The sequence below is a fragment of the Macaca fascicularis genome, chromosome 20 (assembly GCF_037993035.2).
Source record: "Macaca fascicularis isolate 582-1 chromosome 20, T2T-MFA8v1.1".
Classification (NCBI taxonomy): domain Eukaryota; kingdom Metazoa; phylum Chordata; class Mammalia; order Primates; family Cercopithecidae; genus Macaca; species Macaca fascicularis.
This window is the reverse complement of record NC_088394.1, coordinates 80,639,064-80,659,808: the sequence shown is the minus strand read 5'-3', so window position 1 is coordinate 80,659,808 and position 20,745 is coordinate 80,639,064. Positions and strand designations below refer to the sequence as shown.

Sequence of the window (20,745 nt, the reverse complement as noted above, 5' to 3'; positions counted from 1 at the left end):
ACGGTTGCTGGGGTGGCCAGCTTTTATTCCCTTGTCCCCTCTCATGTTCTGTTTTTGTCCTATCAGAGTGCCCTTTTTTCAATCCTCCCCGCGATTGGCTACTTTTAGACTCCTGCTGATTGGTACGTTTTACACAGCACGATTGGTGCATTTTACAAATCTCTTGCTAGAGTGCTGATTGGTGCATTTTACAAACCTATTGCTAGTTACGGAGCGCTGACTGGTGCGTTTTACAATCCTAGCTACAGAGTGCTGATTGGTGCGTTTTATAATCCTCTTGTAAGACAGAAAAGTTCTTCAAGTCCCGCTGGACCCAGAAGTCCAGCTGGCTTCACCTCTCAATATGACTTATAATTCAGCCAAGCAAATCAAAAGAGAATTACAAAGTGTAAGTAGGTTAGACAGACACTTGTACAGTAAGTTTAGGAATCTCTGCACCCAGGGTGGCACCAGGCTACAATTAAAAACACCAGATGGTAAGAGGAAGAACTTGAAAGGCTCCGACCACATTAAAACCCCTTCTCTGTAGATCTCAGGACACTACAATCAATCACCCACACAGGGCCAAAAGCCGGAGCACAGGCACCCTCTCACATGACGTCCCTCTCTCCATGTCTTGCGTCTCAGGCTTCCTTCCCACTACTGAGGGTGGCGTCTGGAGGCATCGCTAAGCCACCCCAGTGGCACTCAATTGAAGAAGGTTTAGCCTTCATCTACAGCAACTATTTCGGTGATACTGAAAATGCCGGGCTATAGATACAAGGGATGAGGAGGGGAAGGGGAAAAACCTCCTCCTTTCTGCCAATCGAAGAGTCAAAACTCATTTACCCAAATCACTACTTAATCCATTTGAAAACACTAAACAAACATAACCCGAGTGGTGGTTCAGCTTCCACAAACACGTCGAGCTGACTGAAGGGTGGGTTTTAATTCTGGAGGCAAACTCGTGCCCCCGTGAATTCCAGTTACCCGAAAAGGCATTCGCATACAAAGAAACACGCACACCTTTAAACCAACTTTGTGATTTTTATTGATGGGCGACAACTTTATACTCCTAGATATCACTAAACTGTGTACAATTAGGGACGCAGCATCAGAGAAGAGCAGACAGAATTAAACAGAGCAGACTGAAGGAGAGATCTTCATTATTTGCCCAGTTTTCATTATGTGTACACAGAAGCATGAATGCGATTTGAAATCTTTTAATGGCAATAAAGTTACAATCACCCATCTATGTAGACTAACATTTTAACTCCAAATATTTGATCTGCAATGTGTATGTAAGCAGTTTCTCTCCACACAATTATTAAAATTTTTCCTGTTAGGAACCAGCAACTTATTTTTTATGTTTATTTTTCTTTTGAAGTAAGAACTAGTTCTTCTTTGATAACTGGCTCATTTTTATCATTTATCAAAAACTAAAGGGTAGGGAAGAAAAGTGTGATGGATTAAAAAATTTCTTTTTTAAGGAAAGATAAAATTCATTTTCACAAATTTACAAGTGTTGTTGCTGGTGCAGGATTTATTCTACTAAGCAATGAGACTGGGGATCAAATCCGCTTTCTTATCTCAGGAATCAGCATTATTTCAGAAATATGGGTTTTTGTGGATTTTCTAAAATCAAGCGACAGTCTGTTTCAACCAAGTGATTTTGATTTGGAAGTTAGAGTCAACAGAAACTATGTTGTGCACGAACCCCAAGGCATCTCCTTTTCATTCTAGCCCACTTTTGCAAAGGGAGACAGAGTTTCTCTCTAAAGAGCCACTAAAGAGAGGCGGGAAGTGAGTGTGAGATGGCGTCCTACGAGGCGGGCACTGGGCGCACACACAGCGCACAGAGGGTTTAGAGCAGGTCCACTCGGCGGTAATACAGGAGGTAGGCTGTGCGTTCAGCAGTTGGTTTCACCACCTGGTACTGGCTGATCACCTTGACTGTCTGGTCATCGATGCGCAGCCAGCCATTCAGACCGATCTGGAAGACGTCTGTAGTGTAATGGCCGCCCGTCGCACTGTTGCCGTGATGGTAGACCACTGCAAGAGAGCCCAGCAGGCGGCAGAGTGAGAACAGCATTGCACACACATCACCACAGGTCTCTGCCGACTTCCCTCCAGGGATGCATCTTATGTGTGAAGCCCCTCTCCAAAGCAGGTGGGACAGAGACACGTCATCACACAAACCGATGCTATTTCAATTCAAACATGCAAGCAATCCATCATAAAAACTTTTCTGTAACTGCAAGGTAAGGGTAAGTCAGACAGATACACATGTGTGCATGTACACGTATTAACGACATGTTTAAAATGTCCCACACCTCACAAAGACACTCCTACACAGCCATCAGCTGTACAGACTTAGAGACCTGGTTCATGCCCTTGGATTCGGCTGATCTAATTCTAGACTGTCCTGAAGAGATTATCTGAATCTTGGACAGAGATTATGATGTCATTTATAACAGTGAAAAAATGGAAAACCTTAATGGCCACTAGAAGAAATGACTGAGGAGTAAATTATATTAAAATAACACGATTTATTTTTTCATGGAATAGATTAAGAATGGTGATGCAGGAATATACTTGTGGTATATTAAATGAGAAAACAAGGTCCTTAGGCCTTCCGTGGCCCATTTATCCCAACGACATGAGACACAATCTCCCTGTGCGGGCCCACACGGCAGGAGGGACACTGGGACTGCTAATCACGGTCGCTTGGGCGTGGAGCTATGGTGGGGCACTGTGGAGATAGTGCTGGTAGTTACGCATTTACTTTTAAAAAATTTTTCCATTTTTCTATAATAATGTTTTAACAGAACACACACACACACAACTTGCTATTTACTTTTTAAAAAGATCCTATAACCAAGAAGCCTTAGTCAAAGGCCTAAAAAAAAATCCGTTAGAAGATGTCATGAAAACATTAAAAGACAGCCACATCCTCCACTTCTATGGAGCAGAGGGGCTGAGGTCTGCCTGGCCAGCAGCAGACATCAGCCTGGGGAAGGCGGCAGTCCGGCGGCATTTCAGGAGGAATGACAGGGAAGCCTGCTAAGCTGCGTCCGCCATCAGTGGCACAAAAGAACAGGAACGAGGAGAGGCGTAAGACTTCGCTGCTAGGAAATTTCAGCACTAAAACAAGGTCAAACATCACCAGGTCCTAGTTGCAGCTGTCACGTGGAGGGGCTAAATGACGGCAGGAGGCCTGAGTCCTCTCTGGGCCAGGGACCTTGGCTGGCTAGAGGACAGTGCTTACGACTGAGGCCACCAGTCAGACTCCTGGGCTCTGCACAAAGAAATCCTCTGTGCAGGGACCCCGGAAGACACGGAATAGCACAGGGATAGCAAGACTGTGGGGCCTATACAGTGGAAAGCCAGCGACAGAGTCAATCCAAGGGCACAGCTTCATCCCGTACTGCACAAGTCACAGCCATCCTGTGAAAGGGCAGGAAGCACTCATGACAGCAGCATGTCCCCCAGATCCCAAGTTCACTTTGAGACTTCCGTCCTGGATCTTCACCTCACAGACCTAACTGACTGGGCTAAGAGTTTTGTTTCAAAGCAACTGTCAGTAGAATTTGCAGGACTTGGGGGTTTTACTAATTTGTCTTTCCCACAAGACATCTCCATTCTAAAATTTCAAGGGGGGACTGCATGTCACCATTCTAGTTTCGTAAGCAGCAGCCCAGATAACTAGCCTGGGCTAAGCCATGTGTCACTCACACCTGCAAGCCCGCCTGACAGGAGCGCTGAGAACCGGCTGAAAAGTTTGTGTGTGAGATTGCTTCTCCTGGGCGCCACCATCATAGCAGTTCTTAAAAAGTGTTCCTCTGCTCATTCTATAGGTAATTCTAACCAGTCCAGTGACCTCATTTCCAAGATCAGAATATGCTTCCAGCCTGGCCAATAGCAAAACCCCGTCTTTATTCAAAATACAAAAATTGGCTGGATGTGGTGTAATCCGGCTACTGGGGAGGCTGAGGCACAAGAATCACTTGAATCCGGGAGGCGGAGGTTACAATGAATGGAGATTGTGCCACTGCATTCCAGCCTGGGCAACGGAGTGAAACTGCATCTCAAAAAAGAATGGGTTGGGGTTGAGGATTCAGGATGGCAGGGGAGAGCAACCCAGGCCCAGGTCCTGAGGTCCTGGGGTCCTAGGGCATGGCAGGTTGCAGAGTGGGGGAGCAGGGTGTGTGTGCTCACACTGGGGCCCTGACCAGGAGACGAGCAATCCCCAGCCCCTGCCCCTGCCCAGTGATGTTCCCCACAAGAGCCCCCAGGGGAAGAGGTGCAGGGAGAAGGCAGAGAAACTGCTGGCCACCCACTGGGACCTGGGTGCCAGACTCGAGGGAGCCAGGCTGGATACTGGCTGGCTGCAGAGTCTGAGGACTCAGACTTTCCATTCCAGGCAGCGGACGGACAGGGCTGGAGACACCCAGGAGCGCGTGGTGCCCATGGCCATCCTGTCTGAGACCCAGCAAGTTGAGGAGGAATTGTGATCAGGGGAGAAAAGGAAAGAGAGTCAAAAGGAAGAGTGAATAGTGAGAGAAAGAGAGAGAAGCCTGGCCCCTTCTAGTGTGGCTCTGAGCCTCACCCACTGGGCCCTCACCCCTGCGGCCCTCACCCCTGGCCCCCTCACCCACTGGGCCCTCACCCCTGGCCCCGACCCCAGGCCCCTTACCCCTGGGGCCCTCACCCATGGGCCCCTCACCCCCTGGGGCCCTAACCCCTGGGCCCCTCACCCCTGGGACCCTCACCCCCGGCCCCCACCCCTAGGCCCTCACCCCTGGCCCCCACCCCTGAGGCCCTCACCCCTGGCCCCCACCCCTGGGACCCTCACCCCTGGCCCCCACCCCTGGGGCCCTCACCCCTGGGGCCCTCACTCCTGGGGCCCTCACCCCTGGGGCCCTCACTCCTGGGGCCCTCACCCCCGGCCCCCACCCCTGGGGCCCTCACCCCTGGGGCCCCCACCCCTGGGGCCCTCACCCCCGGCCCCCACCCCTGGGGCCCTCACCCCCGGCCCCCACCCCTGGGGCCCTCACCCCTGGCCAAACTTCCTAAAACACTGGGTGTGAGCTGAGGCAGAAAGGAGCATGAAGCCCGCTCTGCCACTGCAGGCCAGAGTGGTGAGTTTTTTCCTTGAGTTCTGGTTGATTTTTTTATAAAATGGGGATCCCACCTTCCATCTTCGAGGACACATGTAAGGAATAAAAGAATGATAGCTTGGGAAGAGGTTCCATACATGTGTGAAGGTCAATAAATGGCAGTGTTATGTTACGATACAAACAGCTCACCAAAGGCCACACCAGAGGAGGAAAGACACAGAAGCCAGAAACATGTAATCAGCCTGGGAAGCCAACGGAAGTGCGCAAACAGCAACGATCCAAAGAGGCAAAGACTCAGAGGCATAAAAAACGAGGCTATAAAAGAGAGAGGAGGATAGAAGGGAAGACAGAATGGAAAGGGAAGGTGTGGAAGAAAAACTGATACTGCAGGGAGCCTAAGCCAGGAGACAGAAGAGGTCTCAAAGCCCACCCATGAGGGAACAGGGGGTGCCATTCGCCCTCTTGGGAGATTTCTCATGAGCGACTGGGGGGCCTGGCCGCCGAGGGGCTTGTGTAATTGGGCCCACCCTCTCAAGCGGCCCTAACAATATCTATGGAGGAGGACGCAGGGATCACTGGCTGGGGGCGCGCTCGCCTAACCTGGCCGGGAGACCAGGTGTCGTGGAAACTCCACAGCACTGCCACCCACAGGCGCCACAAGCGCAGCAGGGAGAGGTCACATTCTCAAACAGCCAGCCTGGGAGCCTGAAACTCCCTCCTCTGACTCAAAGACAGAAATGTTCACTTTGAGCAAGGTCTTCTGCTATCTCTCCTCAGGGCCAAGATGATAATCCGTCATCTACGCAGAGTTTCAGGTAAAACTCTCACACGACTCCCTGACTCACAAGGCCACAGGATACCTAAGCAGAGCATCTGGTCGCTATGCTAAGTTGTGTTTCAGCAAAATTGTGCCCACATATAATCCCTTTCATCAGTGTTTTACTGAAGAAGTAATGTTGTACAAATTTACTCACCTGCAAAGAGCCGATAGGTTCTGTGGCATTTAAAATTCTTATTTTTAACCCCTGGAGAAAGCAGTTCTGGAAAACAAAATATCAATGGCTTGAAGCACTTTTAGAAAGGCTCAGGGTAACAGCAGCAAAAAATGGCTAACAACATTCTCCCCAGCAAGGAAACCGCCTGTCAGACCAGGAACAAAACAACACTTCATCCCTTTAGTTGCATAAAAATTGACTCATGAGGAAGATGAGCCATGTGATGTAGCAGGACACAAAATGCGCAGCCAGCCTCTGAAGAAACAGGAGCAATGGTCGAGGCTGTGATGCTCCTGCAGGAGGCCCCTTAAAAGCAGGTGCTCCACAAAATGGAAAAGAAAAACGCTGCTGACTTAAAAACAAAACAGTTATGAAACATCCAATAATTAAAATATTTTACATGAGTCAGATCATAAAACTTCAATTATAGGCTGGGCACGGTGGCTTACGCCTGTAATCCCAGCACTTTGGGAGGCTAAGGCGGGCAGATCACGAGGTCAGGAGATCGAGGCCATCCTGGCTAACAGAGTGAAACCCCATCTCTACTAAAAATACAAAAAAAATTAGCCAGGCGTGGTGGCGCGTGGCTGTTGTCTCAGCTACTCAGGAGGCTGAGGCAGGAGAATCACCTGAACATGGGAGGCGGACACTGCAGCGAGCTGAGATCACGCCACTGCACTCCAGTCTGGGTGACAGAGCAAGACTCCGTCTTGAAGAAAAACAAAAAACAAACAAAAAAACTTCAATTAAAGAACAGCAACACGATTTCTCCAAATAGGAACCAGTCTACCAGCTACTACGAGGTGCGAACTCCCTGCTCTTACTGCATGCAGAAGTACCACTTACATGGACACAAGAGTCCATCGATGGTGCGCTGTTCGAGGCAGCCATCAGTGGTTCCTTCTCTACTGCCTACCCAATGACCTAAGTGAGATCCTCTTGTCCCCATTTCTGTAATTTTTTTTTTTTTTTGAGATGGAATCTTGCTCTGCTGCCCAGGCTGGAGTGCAGTGGCATGATCTCAGTTCACTGCAACCTCTGCTTCCCGGGTTAAAGCGATTTTCCTGCCTCAGCCTCCCAAGTAGCTGGGATTACAGGCGCCCGCCACCATGCCAGGCTAATTTTTGTGTTTCTAGAAGAGACAGGGTTTCACCACATTGGTCAGGCTGGTCTTGAACTCCTGACCTCAGGTGATCCGCCTGCCTCAGCCTCCCAAAGTGCTGAGATTACAGGCGTGAGCCACTGCGCCCAGCACCCATTTATGTCATACTTTGATAACGTATTAGAGGCAGCAGCTGATATAAAAATACAGCAAGCAAGAAAAGATATAAAAGTAAAATCACTGTAGAAAAATATCCAAGTCAGCTCAGACAGCTGATCTGGAGGCGAGTGAAGATGCAGGAGCAGAGGTCGAGGATGCCTTCTTTGACTCAGCCAGCATTCTAGGTTTCCAGATGGACAGAATAAAATGGGGAGGAGGATCTGTTACATGATTCTCACTGGCATCTTTCTTCCTCTTGCTGGTCCTCAAATGGGATTACAAAGCAATCCGCTGATGAGTGATAAAGCAGCTGGAAGTGTGAGAGGAGCAATGGACACTAAACCCAGCACAGCAGCCAAGCCCGTCAGCAGGAAGCACAGCTCTTGTGTAGAGGCCTGGGAGAGACAGTGTCTGAGTCTTCAAGGGAAGATATAGGGCTCCCCTAGGGTAGAGAGGAAGCCGGCTAGAAACCAGCCATGCCCACAGTTCCTGGATCATCTGCATGGAAGGAGGTGTGAGGTGGGGCTGCTGTGCCGGGGGAGGAAGGGGAAGAGGGCTTCTCGGTTCAGGTTTGTTCCTCTACAAGACCCAGGAGGGAGGTCCAGTGTCCTCTTTTCTGCTTCCCAGATACCTCGATATTCTGAGAATCCTCTCTAGCTAATCACAGTCCCAATCAAGCCTCAGTGTTGTACTATACATTTTCACAAATTCTGAAGCTTTCAAGAAAAGTCTTCTTGAAGCTGTGCTTTTACCAAGATGCCTTTAACCCGGGGCTCTTTAAAACTGCTTCCAAAAAGTGCTGAGCCCATGACCTGACAGAGACTTGAGGCTGGTAAGTGCCACATGTCCTACTTGTGCGCCACAACTAGAGGTTAGAAGGGACTCTCACCGCCTATGAGAAATCATTCTTACTTCACTAAAAAGCCACCTAACCGGGCTAGTCAACACAGCTGTTAACACTCAGTGGAAGGCAAATTATGCACCATTCATCCCTGAAACGTTCACAGAAAAGTGATGTTCTTTTTGATAGACAAAAGCTCCTATTTTTCTAATCTAGTAAGATTATAAAGTTTAGTTATTTTTGCCTCTGTTTTTAACAGGCCATTTTAATGAGAATTTTAGTATTAAGGTCTATTACAAGTTAAGAAACTTAAAACAAGTCCAAGTCCAGCAAGAGAATGTCCTCACTCTTGGCATCATAAAGAAATGCTACAGGGTTGAGCTACTGATTTGCAGGAGTGTATCACCACGAACACTCCCGACCTCATGTGTGCATTACCTTTACTAATTTCCAAGTCCACAGGATATTCAATATTTTTGATAAGCTTCTGGCACCCACCAGTCTTCTCATAAACGAATCGTTTCAGGTGTAGCACGAGGACAGGAGGGAGTTTTTCCAGAGTCACTCTTCGACTTATCTCAACCTAAGACACAAAGCACACCAGGACACACCGTCCCTGTCTTACTTGCAACAGCTGACAACACATCCACCTTCCACTCAAAGATGTCCTCTGAGGGCTGAGGCCTGACAGTTCTCTGGCAGGGCGTCATGGCTCTTCCTGCCTCGCAGAAGCTCTGAGACTACCAATGCTCCTCTTAAGAAAATGCACATGGCCAGGTGCAGTGGCTCACGCCTATTAATCCCAGCACTTTGGGAGGCTGAGACACGCAGATCACCTGAGGTCAGGAGTTCGAGACCAGCCTGGTCAACATGGTGAAACCCCGTCTCTACTAAAAATACAAAATTAGCCAGGCGTGGTGGTGGGCGCCTGTAACCCCAGCTACTTGGGTAGCAGAGGCAAGAGAATCGCTTGAGAAGTGGAGGTTGCAGTGAGCTGAGTTCGCGCCACTGTACTCCAGCCTGGGCAACACCATGAGACCTTGTCTCAGAGAAAAAGAAAAAAGAAAAAAGAAAAGGAAGAGAAATGCACACATTCCTGTAAGCACAACTAAGGAGAGTCTCTTGGGTCCCCGAAGTCCAGCTGTAAACTCTTAAGAACTTTACTCTGTGGCATTACCGACGAATTAGCATAAGAATTAAAAAGCTAACTTAGTACCACCTTATTTATGTGCTGACTCCTCCACCTTTTGTTTTGGGAGGGAGTTCTCACGCTATCACCCAGGCTGGAGTGCAGTGGTGCAATCTCGGCTCACTGCAATCTCCGTCTCCCGAGTTCAAGCGATTCTCCTGCCTCAGCCTCCTGAGCAGCTGGGATTATAGGCTTCCACCACCACATCTGGCTAATTTTTGTATTTTTAGTAAAGAAGGGGCTTCACCATGTTGTCAAGGCTGGTCTTGAACTCCTGACTTCAGGTGATCCACACACCTCAGCCTCCCAAAGTGCTGAGATTACAGGCCTGAGCCACCAAGCTCGGCCTAGTATTGACCCATTTTAAAATAACTCTGATAGTACTGATAAAACTGCTACCAGTATGTTTTTTCAACTAGACGGGTTTTTTTTTGTTTTTGTTTTTGTTTTTTGAGACAGGATTTCACTCTGGTTGCCCATGCTAGAGTGCAGTGGCATGATGACCACTCACTGCGGCCTTGACTTCCTGGGCTCAGGTGATTCTCCCACCTCAGCCTCCCGACTGGCTGGGACTACAGCCATGAGCCCAGCTGGTCTTGAACTCCTGGACTTAAGCAATCTGCTCGCCTCAGTCTCCCAAAGTGCTGGGATTCCAGGCCAATCAGATGTTTTAAATAACCTTTAAAGCTATTTATTCTAATAATGAGTTTTATTAATTTAATCTGTTCCTGAAGTACTTTCACAGGTCTAATGAATGCTGCTTTTAAATAAAGTCAGGTTGTTATTAAGATGCATCTTTACAAATAACACTTAATCCCTTTATCTATCATTCTCTGTACTTACAAACTTTTTGATGCTTCCCATATTCATTTGGATAATACTTTTTTTTTTGAGATGGAGTCTCACTCTGTCACCCAGGCTGGAGTGCAGTGGTGTGATCTCAGCTCACTGCAACCTCCATCTCCCAGGCTCAAGTGATTCTCCTGCCTCAGCCTCCTGAGTAGCTGGGACTACAGGTGCACACCACCATGCCCAGTCACTTTTTGTATTTTTAGTAGAGATGGGGTTTCAACATGTTGGCCAGGATGGTCTCGATCTCTTGACTTCGTGATCTGCCTGCCTCAGCCTCCCAAAGTGCTGGGATTACAGGCGTGAGCCACTGCGTCTGGCCTGGAGAATACTTTTTGTGTGAGTAATTTAAAAATAACAATACAAAAGATATCAGCATATATAACACAATTAAAAAACTGTCAGAGAACTAGATTCACATCTAGTTGAAAGCATTTTCAAGGGTATTAGGCAAGCTCATAAGTCATCACTGGTTGGGTTTATTAACCTTCCAGACCCTTCCATGCCTGTCTTCCCACCTAGACTAAGGTCATAGGAGCAAAAACCACCTCGCACAGCTCCACATTCCCATGCATCTTTATGTTCTAGTGTCTCCATAGCCAACAAGCACTTCTGAGTGAATGAAGGGTGTGAACACAGCTCAACAGTTATAAGCAGAGATGGGGACTGTAAGACCTAGTCTCCTCACTTGTGAATTAAGAGAGCAGGGCTGAATTATCTCTAGGATGCTTTTCAGTGCTTACTGATCTGTGATTTTCACGTTAACACTCTCAGTTGATTCACTAAATGGTTAATCCAAAATTATTAAATGTGTATTTTGGGTTTCCAGACAAACTGAGGCTTAATTTCTAATCACTCAACAAAGGCAGACATTTTCTATACAGCAAATATTTCATATAATCCTATTTTCCCCAAAACCTTCACATGTTCCCACAGAAAAACACTTCTAATCTAAAACATAATAAAGTTGGTATTTTAAAAACTTAAAAAAAAATCACATTCAAGAAAATACGTAATGTGCTCCTTACAGATACTTCCATACAGGCTGTCCAAAACCTTCCTCGAACATCTGTTGTTCAGAGTGGTCCTGATCTCATCTGATGACACACTACAACAACCGTGCAGCCAGAACAGCTAGCAGCATTCTTTTTTTATCTTCAGGAGTCCACCAAAATGCCAGCTTTCCTTTATTTTTATTTATTTTTAAGTTTTAGAGACAAGGTTTCACTATCGCACAGGCTAGACTGCAGTGGTGCGATCATAGCTCACCGTAGCCTCAAACTGCTGGGCTCAGGCAATCCTCCTGCCTCAGCCTCCTAAAGTGCTAGGACTATGGGCATGAGCCACCACACCTGGCCCACCGTCTTTCTTGAAGCCTTTCTTCAAACCTGCTATTTAGGACAAACCATTCTTTCTTCACTACCATCTAACAACAGGCTGACAACTGCCTATGCCTCAATCCCTGCCCTCACACCACCACCCCTACCAGCCCACCCCAGCAAAGTCAAACTGTAATTGCAGCAGAAGCAAAAGAGAAAAACAGACACATTACAAAAGGGTCTTCCCTAGGTAGCCCACAGAAAGGCTGACCACCTCCCCAACAGCGTGGGTGGCCAAAGACTCCCATAGTTGGCTCAAGAAACAGTGTAAGCAGAGTGGAACAGCAGCCAGGGCCAGGGAGCCATCTCTGGAGTTGCAGCTGCCACAGAAGAGAGCCTAGCCGACAGTCATCCAGACTCAATGCACAACTGAACCACCCAACCAACCTCCCCAACACAAATACCACTTTTTCCCTCTCTCTCTTCCACGAGGTCCACCGCCAGACTCTTCTTAGCTCATTCACTGAAGTCAACTACCAAATTTCTGCCTCGGGCTCCTACGGCTTCTATTTTTTAAACAAAATCGCCCACGAGATGCAAGTCTGCAAATACGGCAGAAGATTAAGCGTAACTTCTACAGTTCTCCCCCAGAGCCTGGGTGGACCAGTCCACAGCAGGACACCCCTGAGGTGCTAAGGGTCCCGATGTCCTACTTTGCTCTTTTTGACTCAGAGCACGCAAGATAAGCCAAGGATAGATCCATCCCATTCATACAATGTGATGACAAGTCTTCTACGCTGAGGCATCTTATTTTACCTTGTAGCTGCCATCCACTGCTCATTATTCAAATATCGCTTTGCAGGAATGCTATGGATTGTCCATAATTATCAGCCTGCATTCATCTCCCCAGTGCATTTTTATGAATTCACTGCCACAACCTAAGATACATAACAGAGAAGACACTCTCTGCGGCAGAGTAGAAAACAGTCATAAGCCGGCACATCTAGATAGCCAGGAACTAATCAGCTCTCACAGGGCAGAATGTTATCTGTCTCGCCTGACTGAGTTGACAAGGACTCCACCAAGCTATGATCTGATAGTCTTAAATTCATGAAGACTGAAAGACTCAGGATCTTATCTTTTCCAGATCAAATCAAAGTAACAAGCATCAGAACAATGACTATATTATTTTTACAATGACCTGGAAGATCTACAATCAAATGCAAAACAGATGTGTTTGGAATCTCTTTGACATCCTAACTAATCTAATGAAAGTTGTACCCTACGGTATCATGAACATAAATAAGCTACTCGGCCTCTGTCAGAGGTAGTATTGATGTTGTGATATGATTAGATTGCCAGAAAATTAAATGTAGCTCAAGATAAACAATCCAAAAGGAGATCATTACCTTGTGTAATATGATTTGGAGCTAAAAGAGGCCCTTGGGATCATGTTTCAACCATTTCATTGTAAAAGCATAAAAACTTTCAGTACAAAACGGTTAAGCAACTGATTTGAGAGGCGAAACTCAGATCCATTTCCCCTCATTCCTAATGCTGTGTTCTTTCCACCAAACCAGAGCACCTCAGTAGAAAGGTTCAAAATCAAGTGTGAACATACCTCTTGTTTGGTTTTTGTGGTATAACCTTGGACAGATTCTCTTGCCACCAAGCTCTCCAGGGCATCCTGGACTGTGCGTATCTTGTCAGACTGGATATCCAACTGCAACGTGAAAAATGGCTGCAAAGTGGCAGATTCTTTTGAACTCTGCTGGTAAACCACAGACCTAAGAATTGAAAGCAAAAACAAAAAAATTAAGAGACCACTCCTTGCCACTTTCCCTTAAGATTAACCAAGAGGAATAAACACTGAAAATAAGATTATTCAGTATCACTTTCAAAAGACCACAGAGAAAAGCCAAAAATATACTGAATTTAAAAATAATTCTGCTGAATAGCACCTCCTTAGTATTTCTAACAACTAAATCTACCAGTTGATAAATGTTCCCAGCGCCAGTGCTCTGGAAGAAAACATATTTCATTTTCCAAATTCTTTCACCTCCTCTCCACACTGTTATTTACTGCACTAGTTCACAAACGCAGCTACCCTGCCATGGCCTCAAAATGCCGATGCTTTCCATTTTCTCCAAGTATCATAGCCTGTTCTAATAAAACAGAGGAAATCCCAAGGTAAACAGAGGATTGTTAATGGCATTTTCCTCCTATAAAAATGTCTTACAAAAAGAAGAAGGGGAGTAGGGTGTGTAGAATAAAAAACAAGTTAACATTCCAGGAAAAAAGGCTGCCATCCTTCCAAGAAGGGTGCCAATTTGACCTTGTTTTCTTAGCTGGTTTTTCACTTCATTTTTTTTTCTTTTTCTAAGTTTTTCTGAGTAAAAATTGTGTGTTCGGCCCATCTCTCATTTAGCCTCAGCAAGGGAACATGCCAGGGGTTCAACAAGGGCTTCTATTTCTGCAGTCTCAGTGACCTAGTTTCTAAACGGAATAAAATGGGTGTGGACAGGTACTCAGGCTTTCCAGAACACATGTGGTGAAGAGCTCGCTAAAAGCTTTTCTGTCCAGGGTTTAATTAGGCATCTCCATGCTCCTTTACAGTATGAAGACTTCAGTGACAACAGTTCCCCTGGTTCCAGAGAGGGATACAGTAGTGGGGAAAGCTCTCGTGAGAGCTGGTAGAGAAATCAACAAGAAGCCCTCTTGACTCAGTGGTCCTGTGTCTTAGCAAAGGTGGCACCGGGGAAGAAAGGTCTTCCTGGGGAAACTGAAAAACATCCGAAGAGGCTGAGTTTTAGAAGAAAATCTTTCAATTGGTGTGAATAAAGAATCATGCTTCATAATGGCTGAAAAGAAGTTCCTATGTTGTAAGAATTCCTTATCTTTGCTTTACTATTTTTCAAAAAGAAACATCAACAACCAATTTCAACACAGAGAACCCTCAGAGGATGTAGCTAGCAGCCATGACAGAGCCATTCGATCTGAGCCAGCAAGTCCTCCAAAGTGGATGCTGGTATTTTCCACTGGTTACTCTTAGACAAATTTGGGATCTTTGAGTATGCTGACCCTCTGCGGCCTTGAAATTCTGATACCCGACCTCTGCACGAAAACCATGTTCCTGATGCCTCCATTTGAGCTGTCCCTTCATCCTTCTCTCCCATCCCGAGGGGGTGTTCCCACAATCCTAAACCAGGCTGCTGGGCTGAAGGAGCAAAAGGCACAGCCGCCCCTCACTGCTGCACACTAACCTGGACCTTGGTGCCTCCCTGCCAACACCACATGTCCCAAGGAACCATAGGCAGTGGTCGGGGCTAGGCGTTTCCCAGGCGACAACTGACCACACAGCTGCCGTGGACACCCCACAGAGCACCAGAATAGAAAGGGGTCCCTTCAGACTCCCTTTACTCTCTAGCTCACCCGGTTCCAATCAGTTCACAACAGCCGAAAAGGGAAACAACTGTCTGTGGATGGGCCAATGGATAAAGAAACTGGTGTGTATATATATACAAGGGAATACTATTATATATACAAGGGAATACTATTCAGCTGTAAAAAAGACCCTGCCATTTGCCGCCAACACGAATGAACCTGGGGAATGTTATACTAAGTTATACTAAGTTAAATAAACCAGACACAGAAAGAAAAATATTGCATGGTCTCACTTATACATGGAATCTTAAAAAAAAAAAAAAAAAAGACAAAACTACAGAGATAGGGAAAACAGTGGTTCCTAGGGGTGGGGAGTGGGAATGGGAGATGTAGGTCGAAGGACACCAAGTGGTAGCGACACAGGTGAACAGGCCTAGAGATCTGATGTGGAACATCGGACAAGAGCTCCTCATAGTGCACCGTATTTGGGACTTTTGTGAAATGGGTAAACAGCTGCTCCTGCCATGTGCACACACACACAAGGGTAACTGTGATGGGGAATATGTTTATCTGCTTCACTCTAGCAACTATTTTACTATCTCTATTTCGTAATATCTTGTGTATACTTTAAATATACACAATTTATTAACATAAATAAATGAAATTCCTCCAGATACATTAATTTCTGCTCTTACCAAAACACATGGTTTGACTAGCCGGGTTTTGTTTTTTTTTTTTGACACAGTCTCGCTTTGTCACCCAGGCTGGAGTGCAGTGGTGTAATCTTGGCTCACTGCAACCTCTGCCTACTGGAGGCGGTTTTAATGTTGCAAGTTTTAAATGTTGATGAAGTCTAATAAATATATATATATTTTTTTCTCTTATGGTTATTACTTTTTTATGACCTAACTTATGAAACCTTTGCCTACCCCCAAGTCATGATGATATTCTCCTATAGCTTTATTTTTTTCTTGAGACAGAGTCTCACTCTGTCACCCATGCTGGAGTGCAATGGCACAATCTGGGCTCACTGCAACCTCTGTCTCCTGGGTTCAAGCGATTCTCCTGCCTCAGCCTCCCGAGTAGCTGGGATTACAGGTGCCCATCACCATACCTGGTTGATTTTTGTATTTTAGTAGAGACGGGTTTTCACCATGTTGGTCAAGCTTGCCTCGAACTTCTGACCTCAGGTGATCCACCCTCCTTGGCCTCCCAAAGTGCTGGGATTACAGGCAAGAGCCACGGCGTAGGGCCAATTAGCTGGCTTTTCTCTTACTCCCTAGCAATGAGCAGCTGAACTTGACGGAGCAGAAGTGAGGAGCTCCCTGTCCTTTGCAGACATGCGCCAGCAGGCAGAGAATGGGCCGTGGGGGCTGACTCGGGAGGCATCAGGAAGTGCAAGAGAAGAGCAGGCAGGGGAGCAAGATGCAAAACATCATGTCCAAGAAGTCTCAAGACAAGCCTCACACCTTCCCCCCTTCACTAACGTGGCGAACCCCCGGAAAAAGCAAATAATAAGTTATCTAGAAAAGCACAAACCTGATGTGTCCACCAAAAATGCCGGTGATTGGAGTCTGAACAAAATCCGCCTGGCGGGTGACGGAAGTCTTGTTCCGGGGGCCCACTTGCTCCCACTCGTCCTCGCTTCCTTCACCTTGTTCTTCCTGCTCTTCTTCAGTGACTGAGTGGTTTTTGGGGCCATTGGAAATCGTAAGTTCTGAAAAGGAGAGCATCTACTTAGACTACTATTTACAATAAGAATAGCAAAAAATAAAAAGGCACAGATCTGTCAACTATAGCTTTGAAAATGAAATCAGGGTGTGTTCTACATTAAGAGCCACGGCAACCAATCATACAGGCGCAACGCCGCTGGATCCACAGCAACCAATCACAACAGGCGCAACGCCGCTGGATCCACGGCAACCAATCACAACAGGCGCAACGCCGCTGGATCCACAGCAACCAATCACAACAGGCGCAACGCCGCTGGATCCACGGCAACCAATCGCAACAGGCGCAACGCCGCTGGATCCACGGCAACCAATCGCAACAGGCTCAACGCCGCTGGATCCACGGCAACCAATCGCAACAGGCACAACGCCACTGGATCCACAGCAACCAATCGCCAACAGGTGCACCACCACCAGATCCTTGCTTACATAAACTCCTAGAAAAGACACTCCTGGGATTGACTGGAGAAATGTGAAGATGCTCTGCAAAGTCGATATTACCATGTCATTACAGTTGGTTTTCTCAGTTAGATAAGGGACTGTGGTTATGCAGGAGTGGATTCTCAGGGGATGCTTTAGCACCTGGGATGAACTAGACTGTTAGCTGCAACTTAACTTTGAATCATTCAGGGAAAATGTATGCGTATGTATGTATATATGGACGGATAGATAGGACAGGTATAGTACATATATATACAGTGTGTGTACAGCATCAGAAAATATGCTTAAAACTACACTCAGCAATTATAAAGGTATTCATCAAATGATTCTTTCAGCTTTTCTATATGCTTGATCATTTTCCTAATTAAAAGTTGAAGGAAGATGGCAGAAGTTCGGGATAAACTGTAATTTACCTAAATATAACCTTCTCGATAGTGTAAGTTTTCGTAAGGAATAAATGCTATTTGAAGGGAAAACAACTGAGGGGCAGGGAAGCAACATAACATATGAGCATGCAACGCTTGTTTACAGCGAACTCTTGCACAACTCTGTGGGGCAAGTGGACCATAACCTACTTTCATTATTTGGTGAGAGAAGCTTCTTTAGGTTCAACATTTCCTCATGAAGTCCATTTAGAATGAAGCCTAAGTATTCCTCAGCATCTTCTTGTCGACCCTGAAAAGGTCAAATATAATCACTTTAGTGTGAACCGATCACTGTCCAAGGCCTGCAGGACATACAGTACTTGCAAAGTCCAATCATGCCTCCTCTGAAATGGAAGATGTAAAGTATTTCCAAACAATGACATGATGACATGGGTTTTCCTTGCATAGCTGAAATCCCAAGAGTGGGAAGAAAAGGAGAAACAGATTAAACACATATCTCTAAATGGGGATTTTTATTATTTATACTTTTCTATATTTTCGAAATTTTCTTCAATAAATATACATTACTTTTTTTTTTTTTTTGGAGAAAAAGTCTCACTCTGTCACCCAGGCTGGAGTGCAGTGGTGCAACCTTGGCTCAGTGCAACCTCCAGCTCCCGGGTTCAAGAGATTCTCCTGTCTCAGCCTCCTGAGTAGCTGGGACTACAAGTGTGTGCCACCATACCTGGCTAATCGTCGTATTTTTAGTAGAGACGGGGTTTCGTCATGTCGGCCAGGCTAGTCTCCAACTCCTGACCTCAGGCGACCTGCCTGCCTTGGCCTCCCAAAGTGCTGGGATTACAGACATGAGCCACCACACCCTGCCACATTGACTTTATCACAAAAAAGTTACTAAAAAAAAAAAAAATTCTCTCTTGGGTAAACAAAATAGAAGACGAAGAACTAGATGTCTAGGGCCAGTTCACTGTTCAACTACTGTTACCACTCAAGCAGTGAACTAAGCAGCCCTATGTCTGCTTCTGTCTGTCTTTGATGATGAACAACTACAAGGGAAAGAACTCAAACTATATGTGGAAAAACTCCACTGATTTAAAGCGTTAGCTGTTTTACACATACATCAGCAAAATCATTCACAGATGAGTCACCCAAGAGTTTAATAATCCCACATCAGGAGTGTTTGATTCTGTTACTTATCATCAGTTCATATTTCATTCTTCACAGCACAACTGCCTGTTCCAAGGCCCTGCAAATTGTTCTGTCTGAAGCATCTACTGCATTGAAGTTTACTTGCCCTCTCCAAATAGTAGATGTGGACAGCAGCTGTTCACGTGAGTGCATGCTCTGCACATGTGCAGCAAAGGGTAAAAATTGGCACAGCCAAAGTGTGCTGAAGACTTTTCACAGCAGGCCTGGGTGGCTCTCCTTGGAAAGGCCTGCTTGCAACGTTGGCTGGTGTCTGGGAACTTGGTTTTCAGCAAGGTCCCCATCAGTCCAATAACTGATATGGGATTCTGCCTAATCCTGTTTGTGCAAGCAATGTGCTTTCTGCTAACACTTTTGCTTTTGTTTTGGGAGTTTGGACTTTTGGTTCAAGCTAGGCAGATGGTACCTGTGGGACCAGCCCTCAGTAAAAACTCTGGACCCGGAGTCTGTAATGAGCTTCCTTGGGAGGCGGCATTTCACATGTGTGCTCACAGCCTCGTGCTGGAGTAGTTAGGCGCAGCCTTCTGGCTGCACTGGGAGAGGAGTCTGGAGGTTTCCTTTAGGCCCTGCCTCATCTGTCCTTTCCCTTCCTGACTCTGCTTTGCATGCTTTTGTTCTCATAAACCATAGCCACAGGTGTACCAGCTTCTGCATTTTCTGAGTTCTTCCTGTGAATCACCCAAACCTCACGGTGGTCTTGGGGAGCCCAACACATCCCATATTAATGTCACCTTTAAAAGATGCTTTTGTTCACAGCATTATCTCTGTGTATGATCCTAGAGGGCTTCCTGAGCACCCACTTTATTTTGCCTCCACCTGAGCTAGGTGGCCCCATCTGGATTCTAAGGCATCTCTGTATCTCTGTACTTCTCTTGTTGACTATTCATTTATCTCATTCCCTCACTGAGGGCAGAGGGCACACTTTATTCCATTTCTGCATCCCTAATACCATGTTCCCATTACTTGGGAAATAATTCCAAGCCAATACCAAAAGCTGCATTATAAGCATTTAAAGAGCTTAAAAATCTATGCTGCCCCTGGTGGTATCCTGCTGCGATGCCCTCGACATTTACTCTTCTTCAAAGCAAGGAAGCTTCAAGTAAACTTGACTTAAATGGCGTTTTCTCTCTGAATACATCTCTCTAAGCATCATTTCAACTGCTTGTACTGAGTCATCACAACTCAGTCTGGGAGGAAAGAAATGCTACAGTAAACTGTGCTAAGGGTGGCTCAATTCACTCTCAACAGCCCCAGGGCCTTTTATAAGGGCGCCCTGGCCCCTTGGTCCCATGCCTGTAGTAACAAACTACATGATTTTAAAAAAAATTTAGGTAAAGGAATCAAGTACATCAAAGAGCTACTAAAGCGTATAGGTATGATGAAGACATAAGCTCTTCTGAATACTGCCATCATTCCAGGCCCAATGCACTCCACTCTACCCCAGTGGCATATAGTGCAGTGGTTAAGAGAGCTGTCTTGAAAGCTGGGTTCTGCCATGCACATTAGCTATATGACTTCAGACAGTGGATTCACTTCTCTTAATTGTAACAAGGAGACTATAATCATACTTTATTCACAGAGTCAACTAAGTTAATATACGTAAAGTACTGACAGCAGTGCTTGGTGCGCCATAAAAGTTATCTGAGCAAGGTCAGATGATGAAGAGTGTGAGCAAGGCCACTCTTCAATTCATCCAAGCAATGGACTCTATTATAAACCTACATCTACTTACAGCGCTGGAGACAGAGGGCAAATATCGAATAAGCAACAGTTACCACACAAATACTGGAAAAAAAGGTAACACTTGATCCTAGCGACATGAGAGAAGTCTCAAACCTTTTCAGACAGGCTTGACTTGTTAACTGTCAGGAGTCTGTAAATATATGTGGGCTCAAAGGCAGCTCCCGGGCGAATGTCCCTCACGATTTTATCTCCAAGAGCTGCAATGGAAACAGGACACAGGTTTTCCTAACGACAATGAAGTCACAAATGATGAAAAAAGCAACATCATCAAAATCCCCCACCCCCCACCCGGCTGAATGCTGAGA

General features: G+C 46.1%; 1 protein-coding gene across 6 annotated transcripts in view; it reads right to left on the bottom strand.

Annotated features, from left to right (window-relative positions):
• Positions 1–1,006: 1,006 nt before the first annotated feature.
• The window catches only part of USP10 (ubiquitin specific peptidase 10), an 81,084-nt gene continuing 61,345 nt past the window's right edge, over positions 1,007–20,745 (bottom strand). For 2 of the 6 annotated variants that reach the window (XM_074027690.1, XM_005592681.4), the window contains 7 exons: positions 20,534–20,637; positions 17,684–17,783; positions 16,477–16,654; positions 13,175–13,340; positions 8,635–8,779; positions 6,074–6,139; positions 1,007–2,031 (listed from right to left, as the gene is read on the bottom strand). In XM_074027690.1, the coding sequence (XP_073883791.1) occupies positions 1,844–2,031; positions 6,074–6,139; positions 8,635–8,779; positions 13,175–13,340; positions 16,477–16,654; positions 17,684–17,783; positions 20,534–20,637 (947 nt within the window). In that variant the 3' untranslated portion in view covers positions 1,007–1,843. The remainder of the gene's footprint in view (positions 2,032–6,073; positions 6,140–8,634; positions 8,780–13,174; positions 13,341–16,476; positions 16,655–17,683; positions 17,784–20,533; positions 20,638–20,745) is intronic. The other 4 variants (XM_074027691.1, XM_005592682.4, XM_045382566.2 and 1 more) reach the window with 3 other exon arrangements.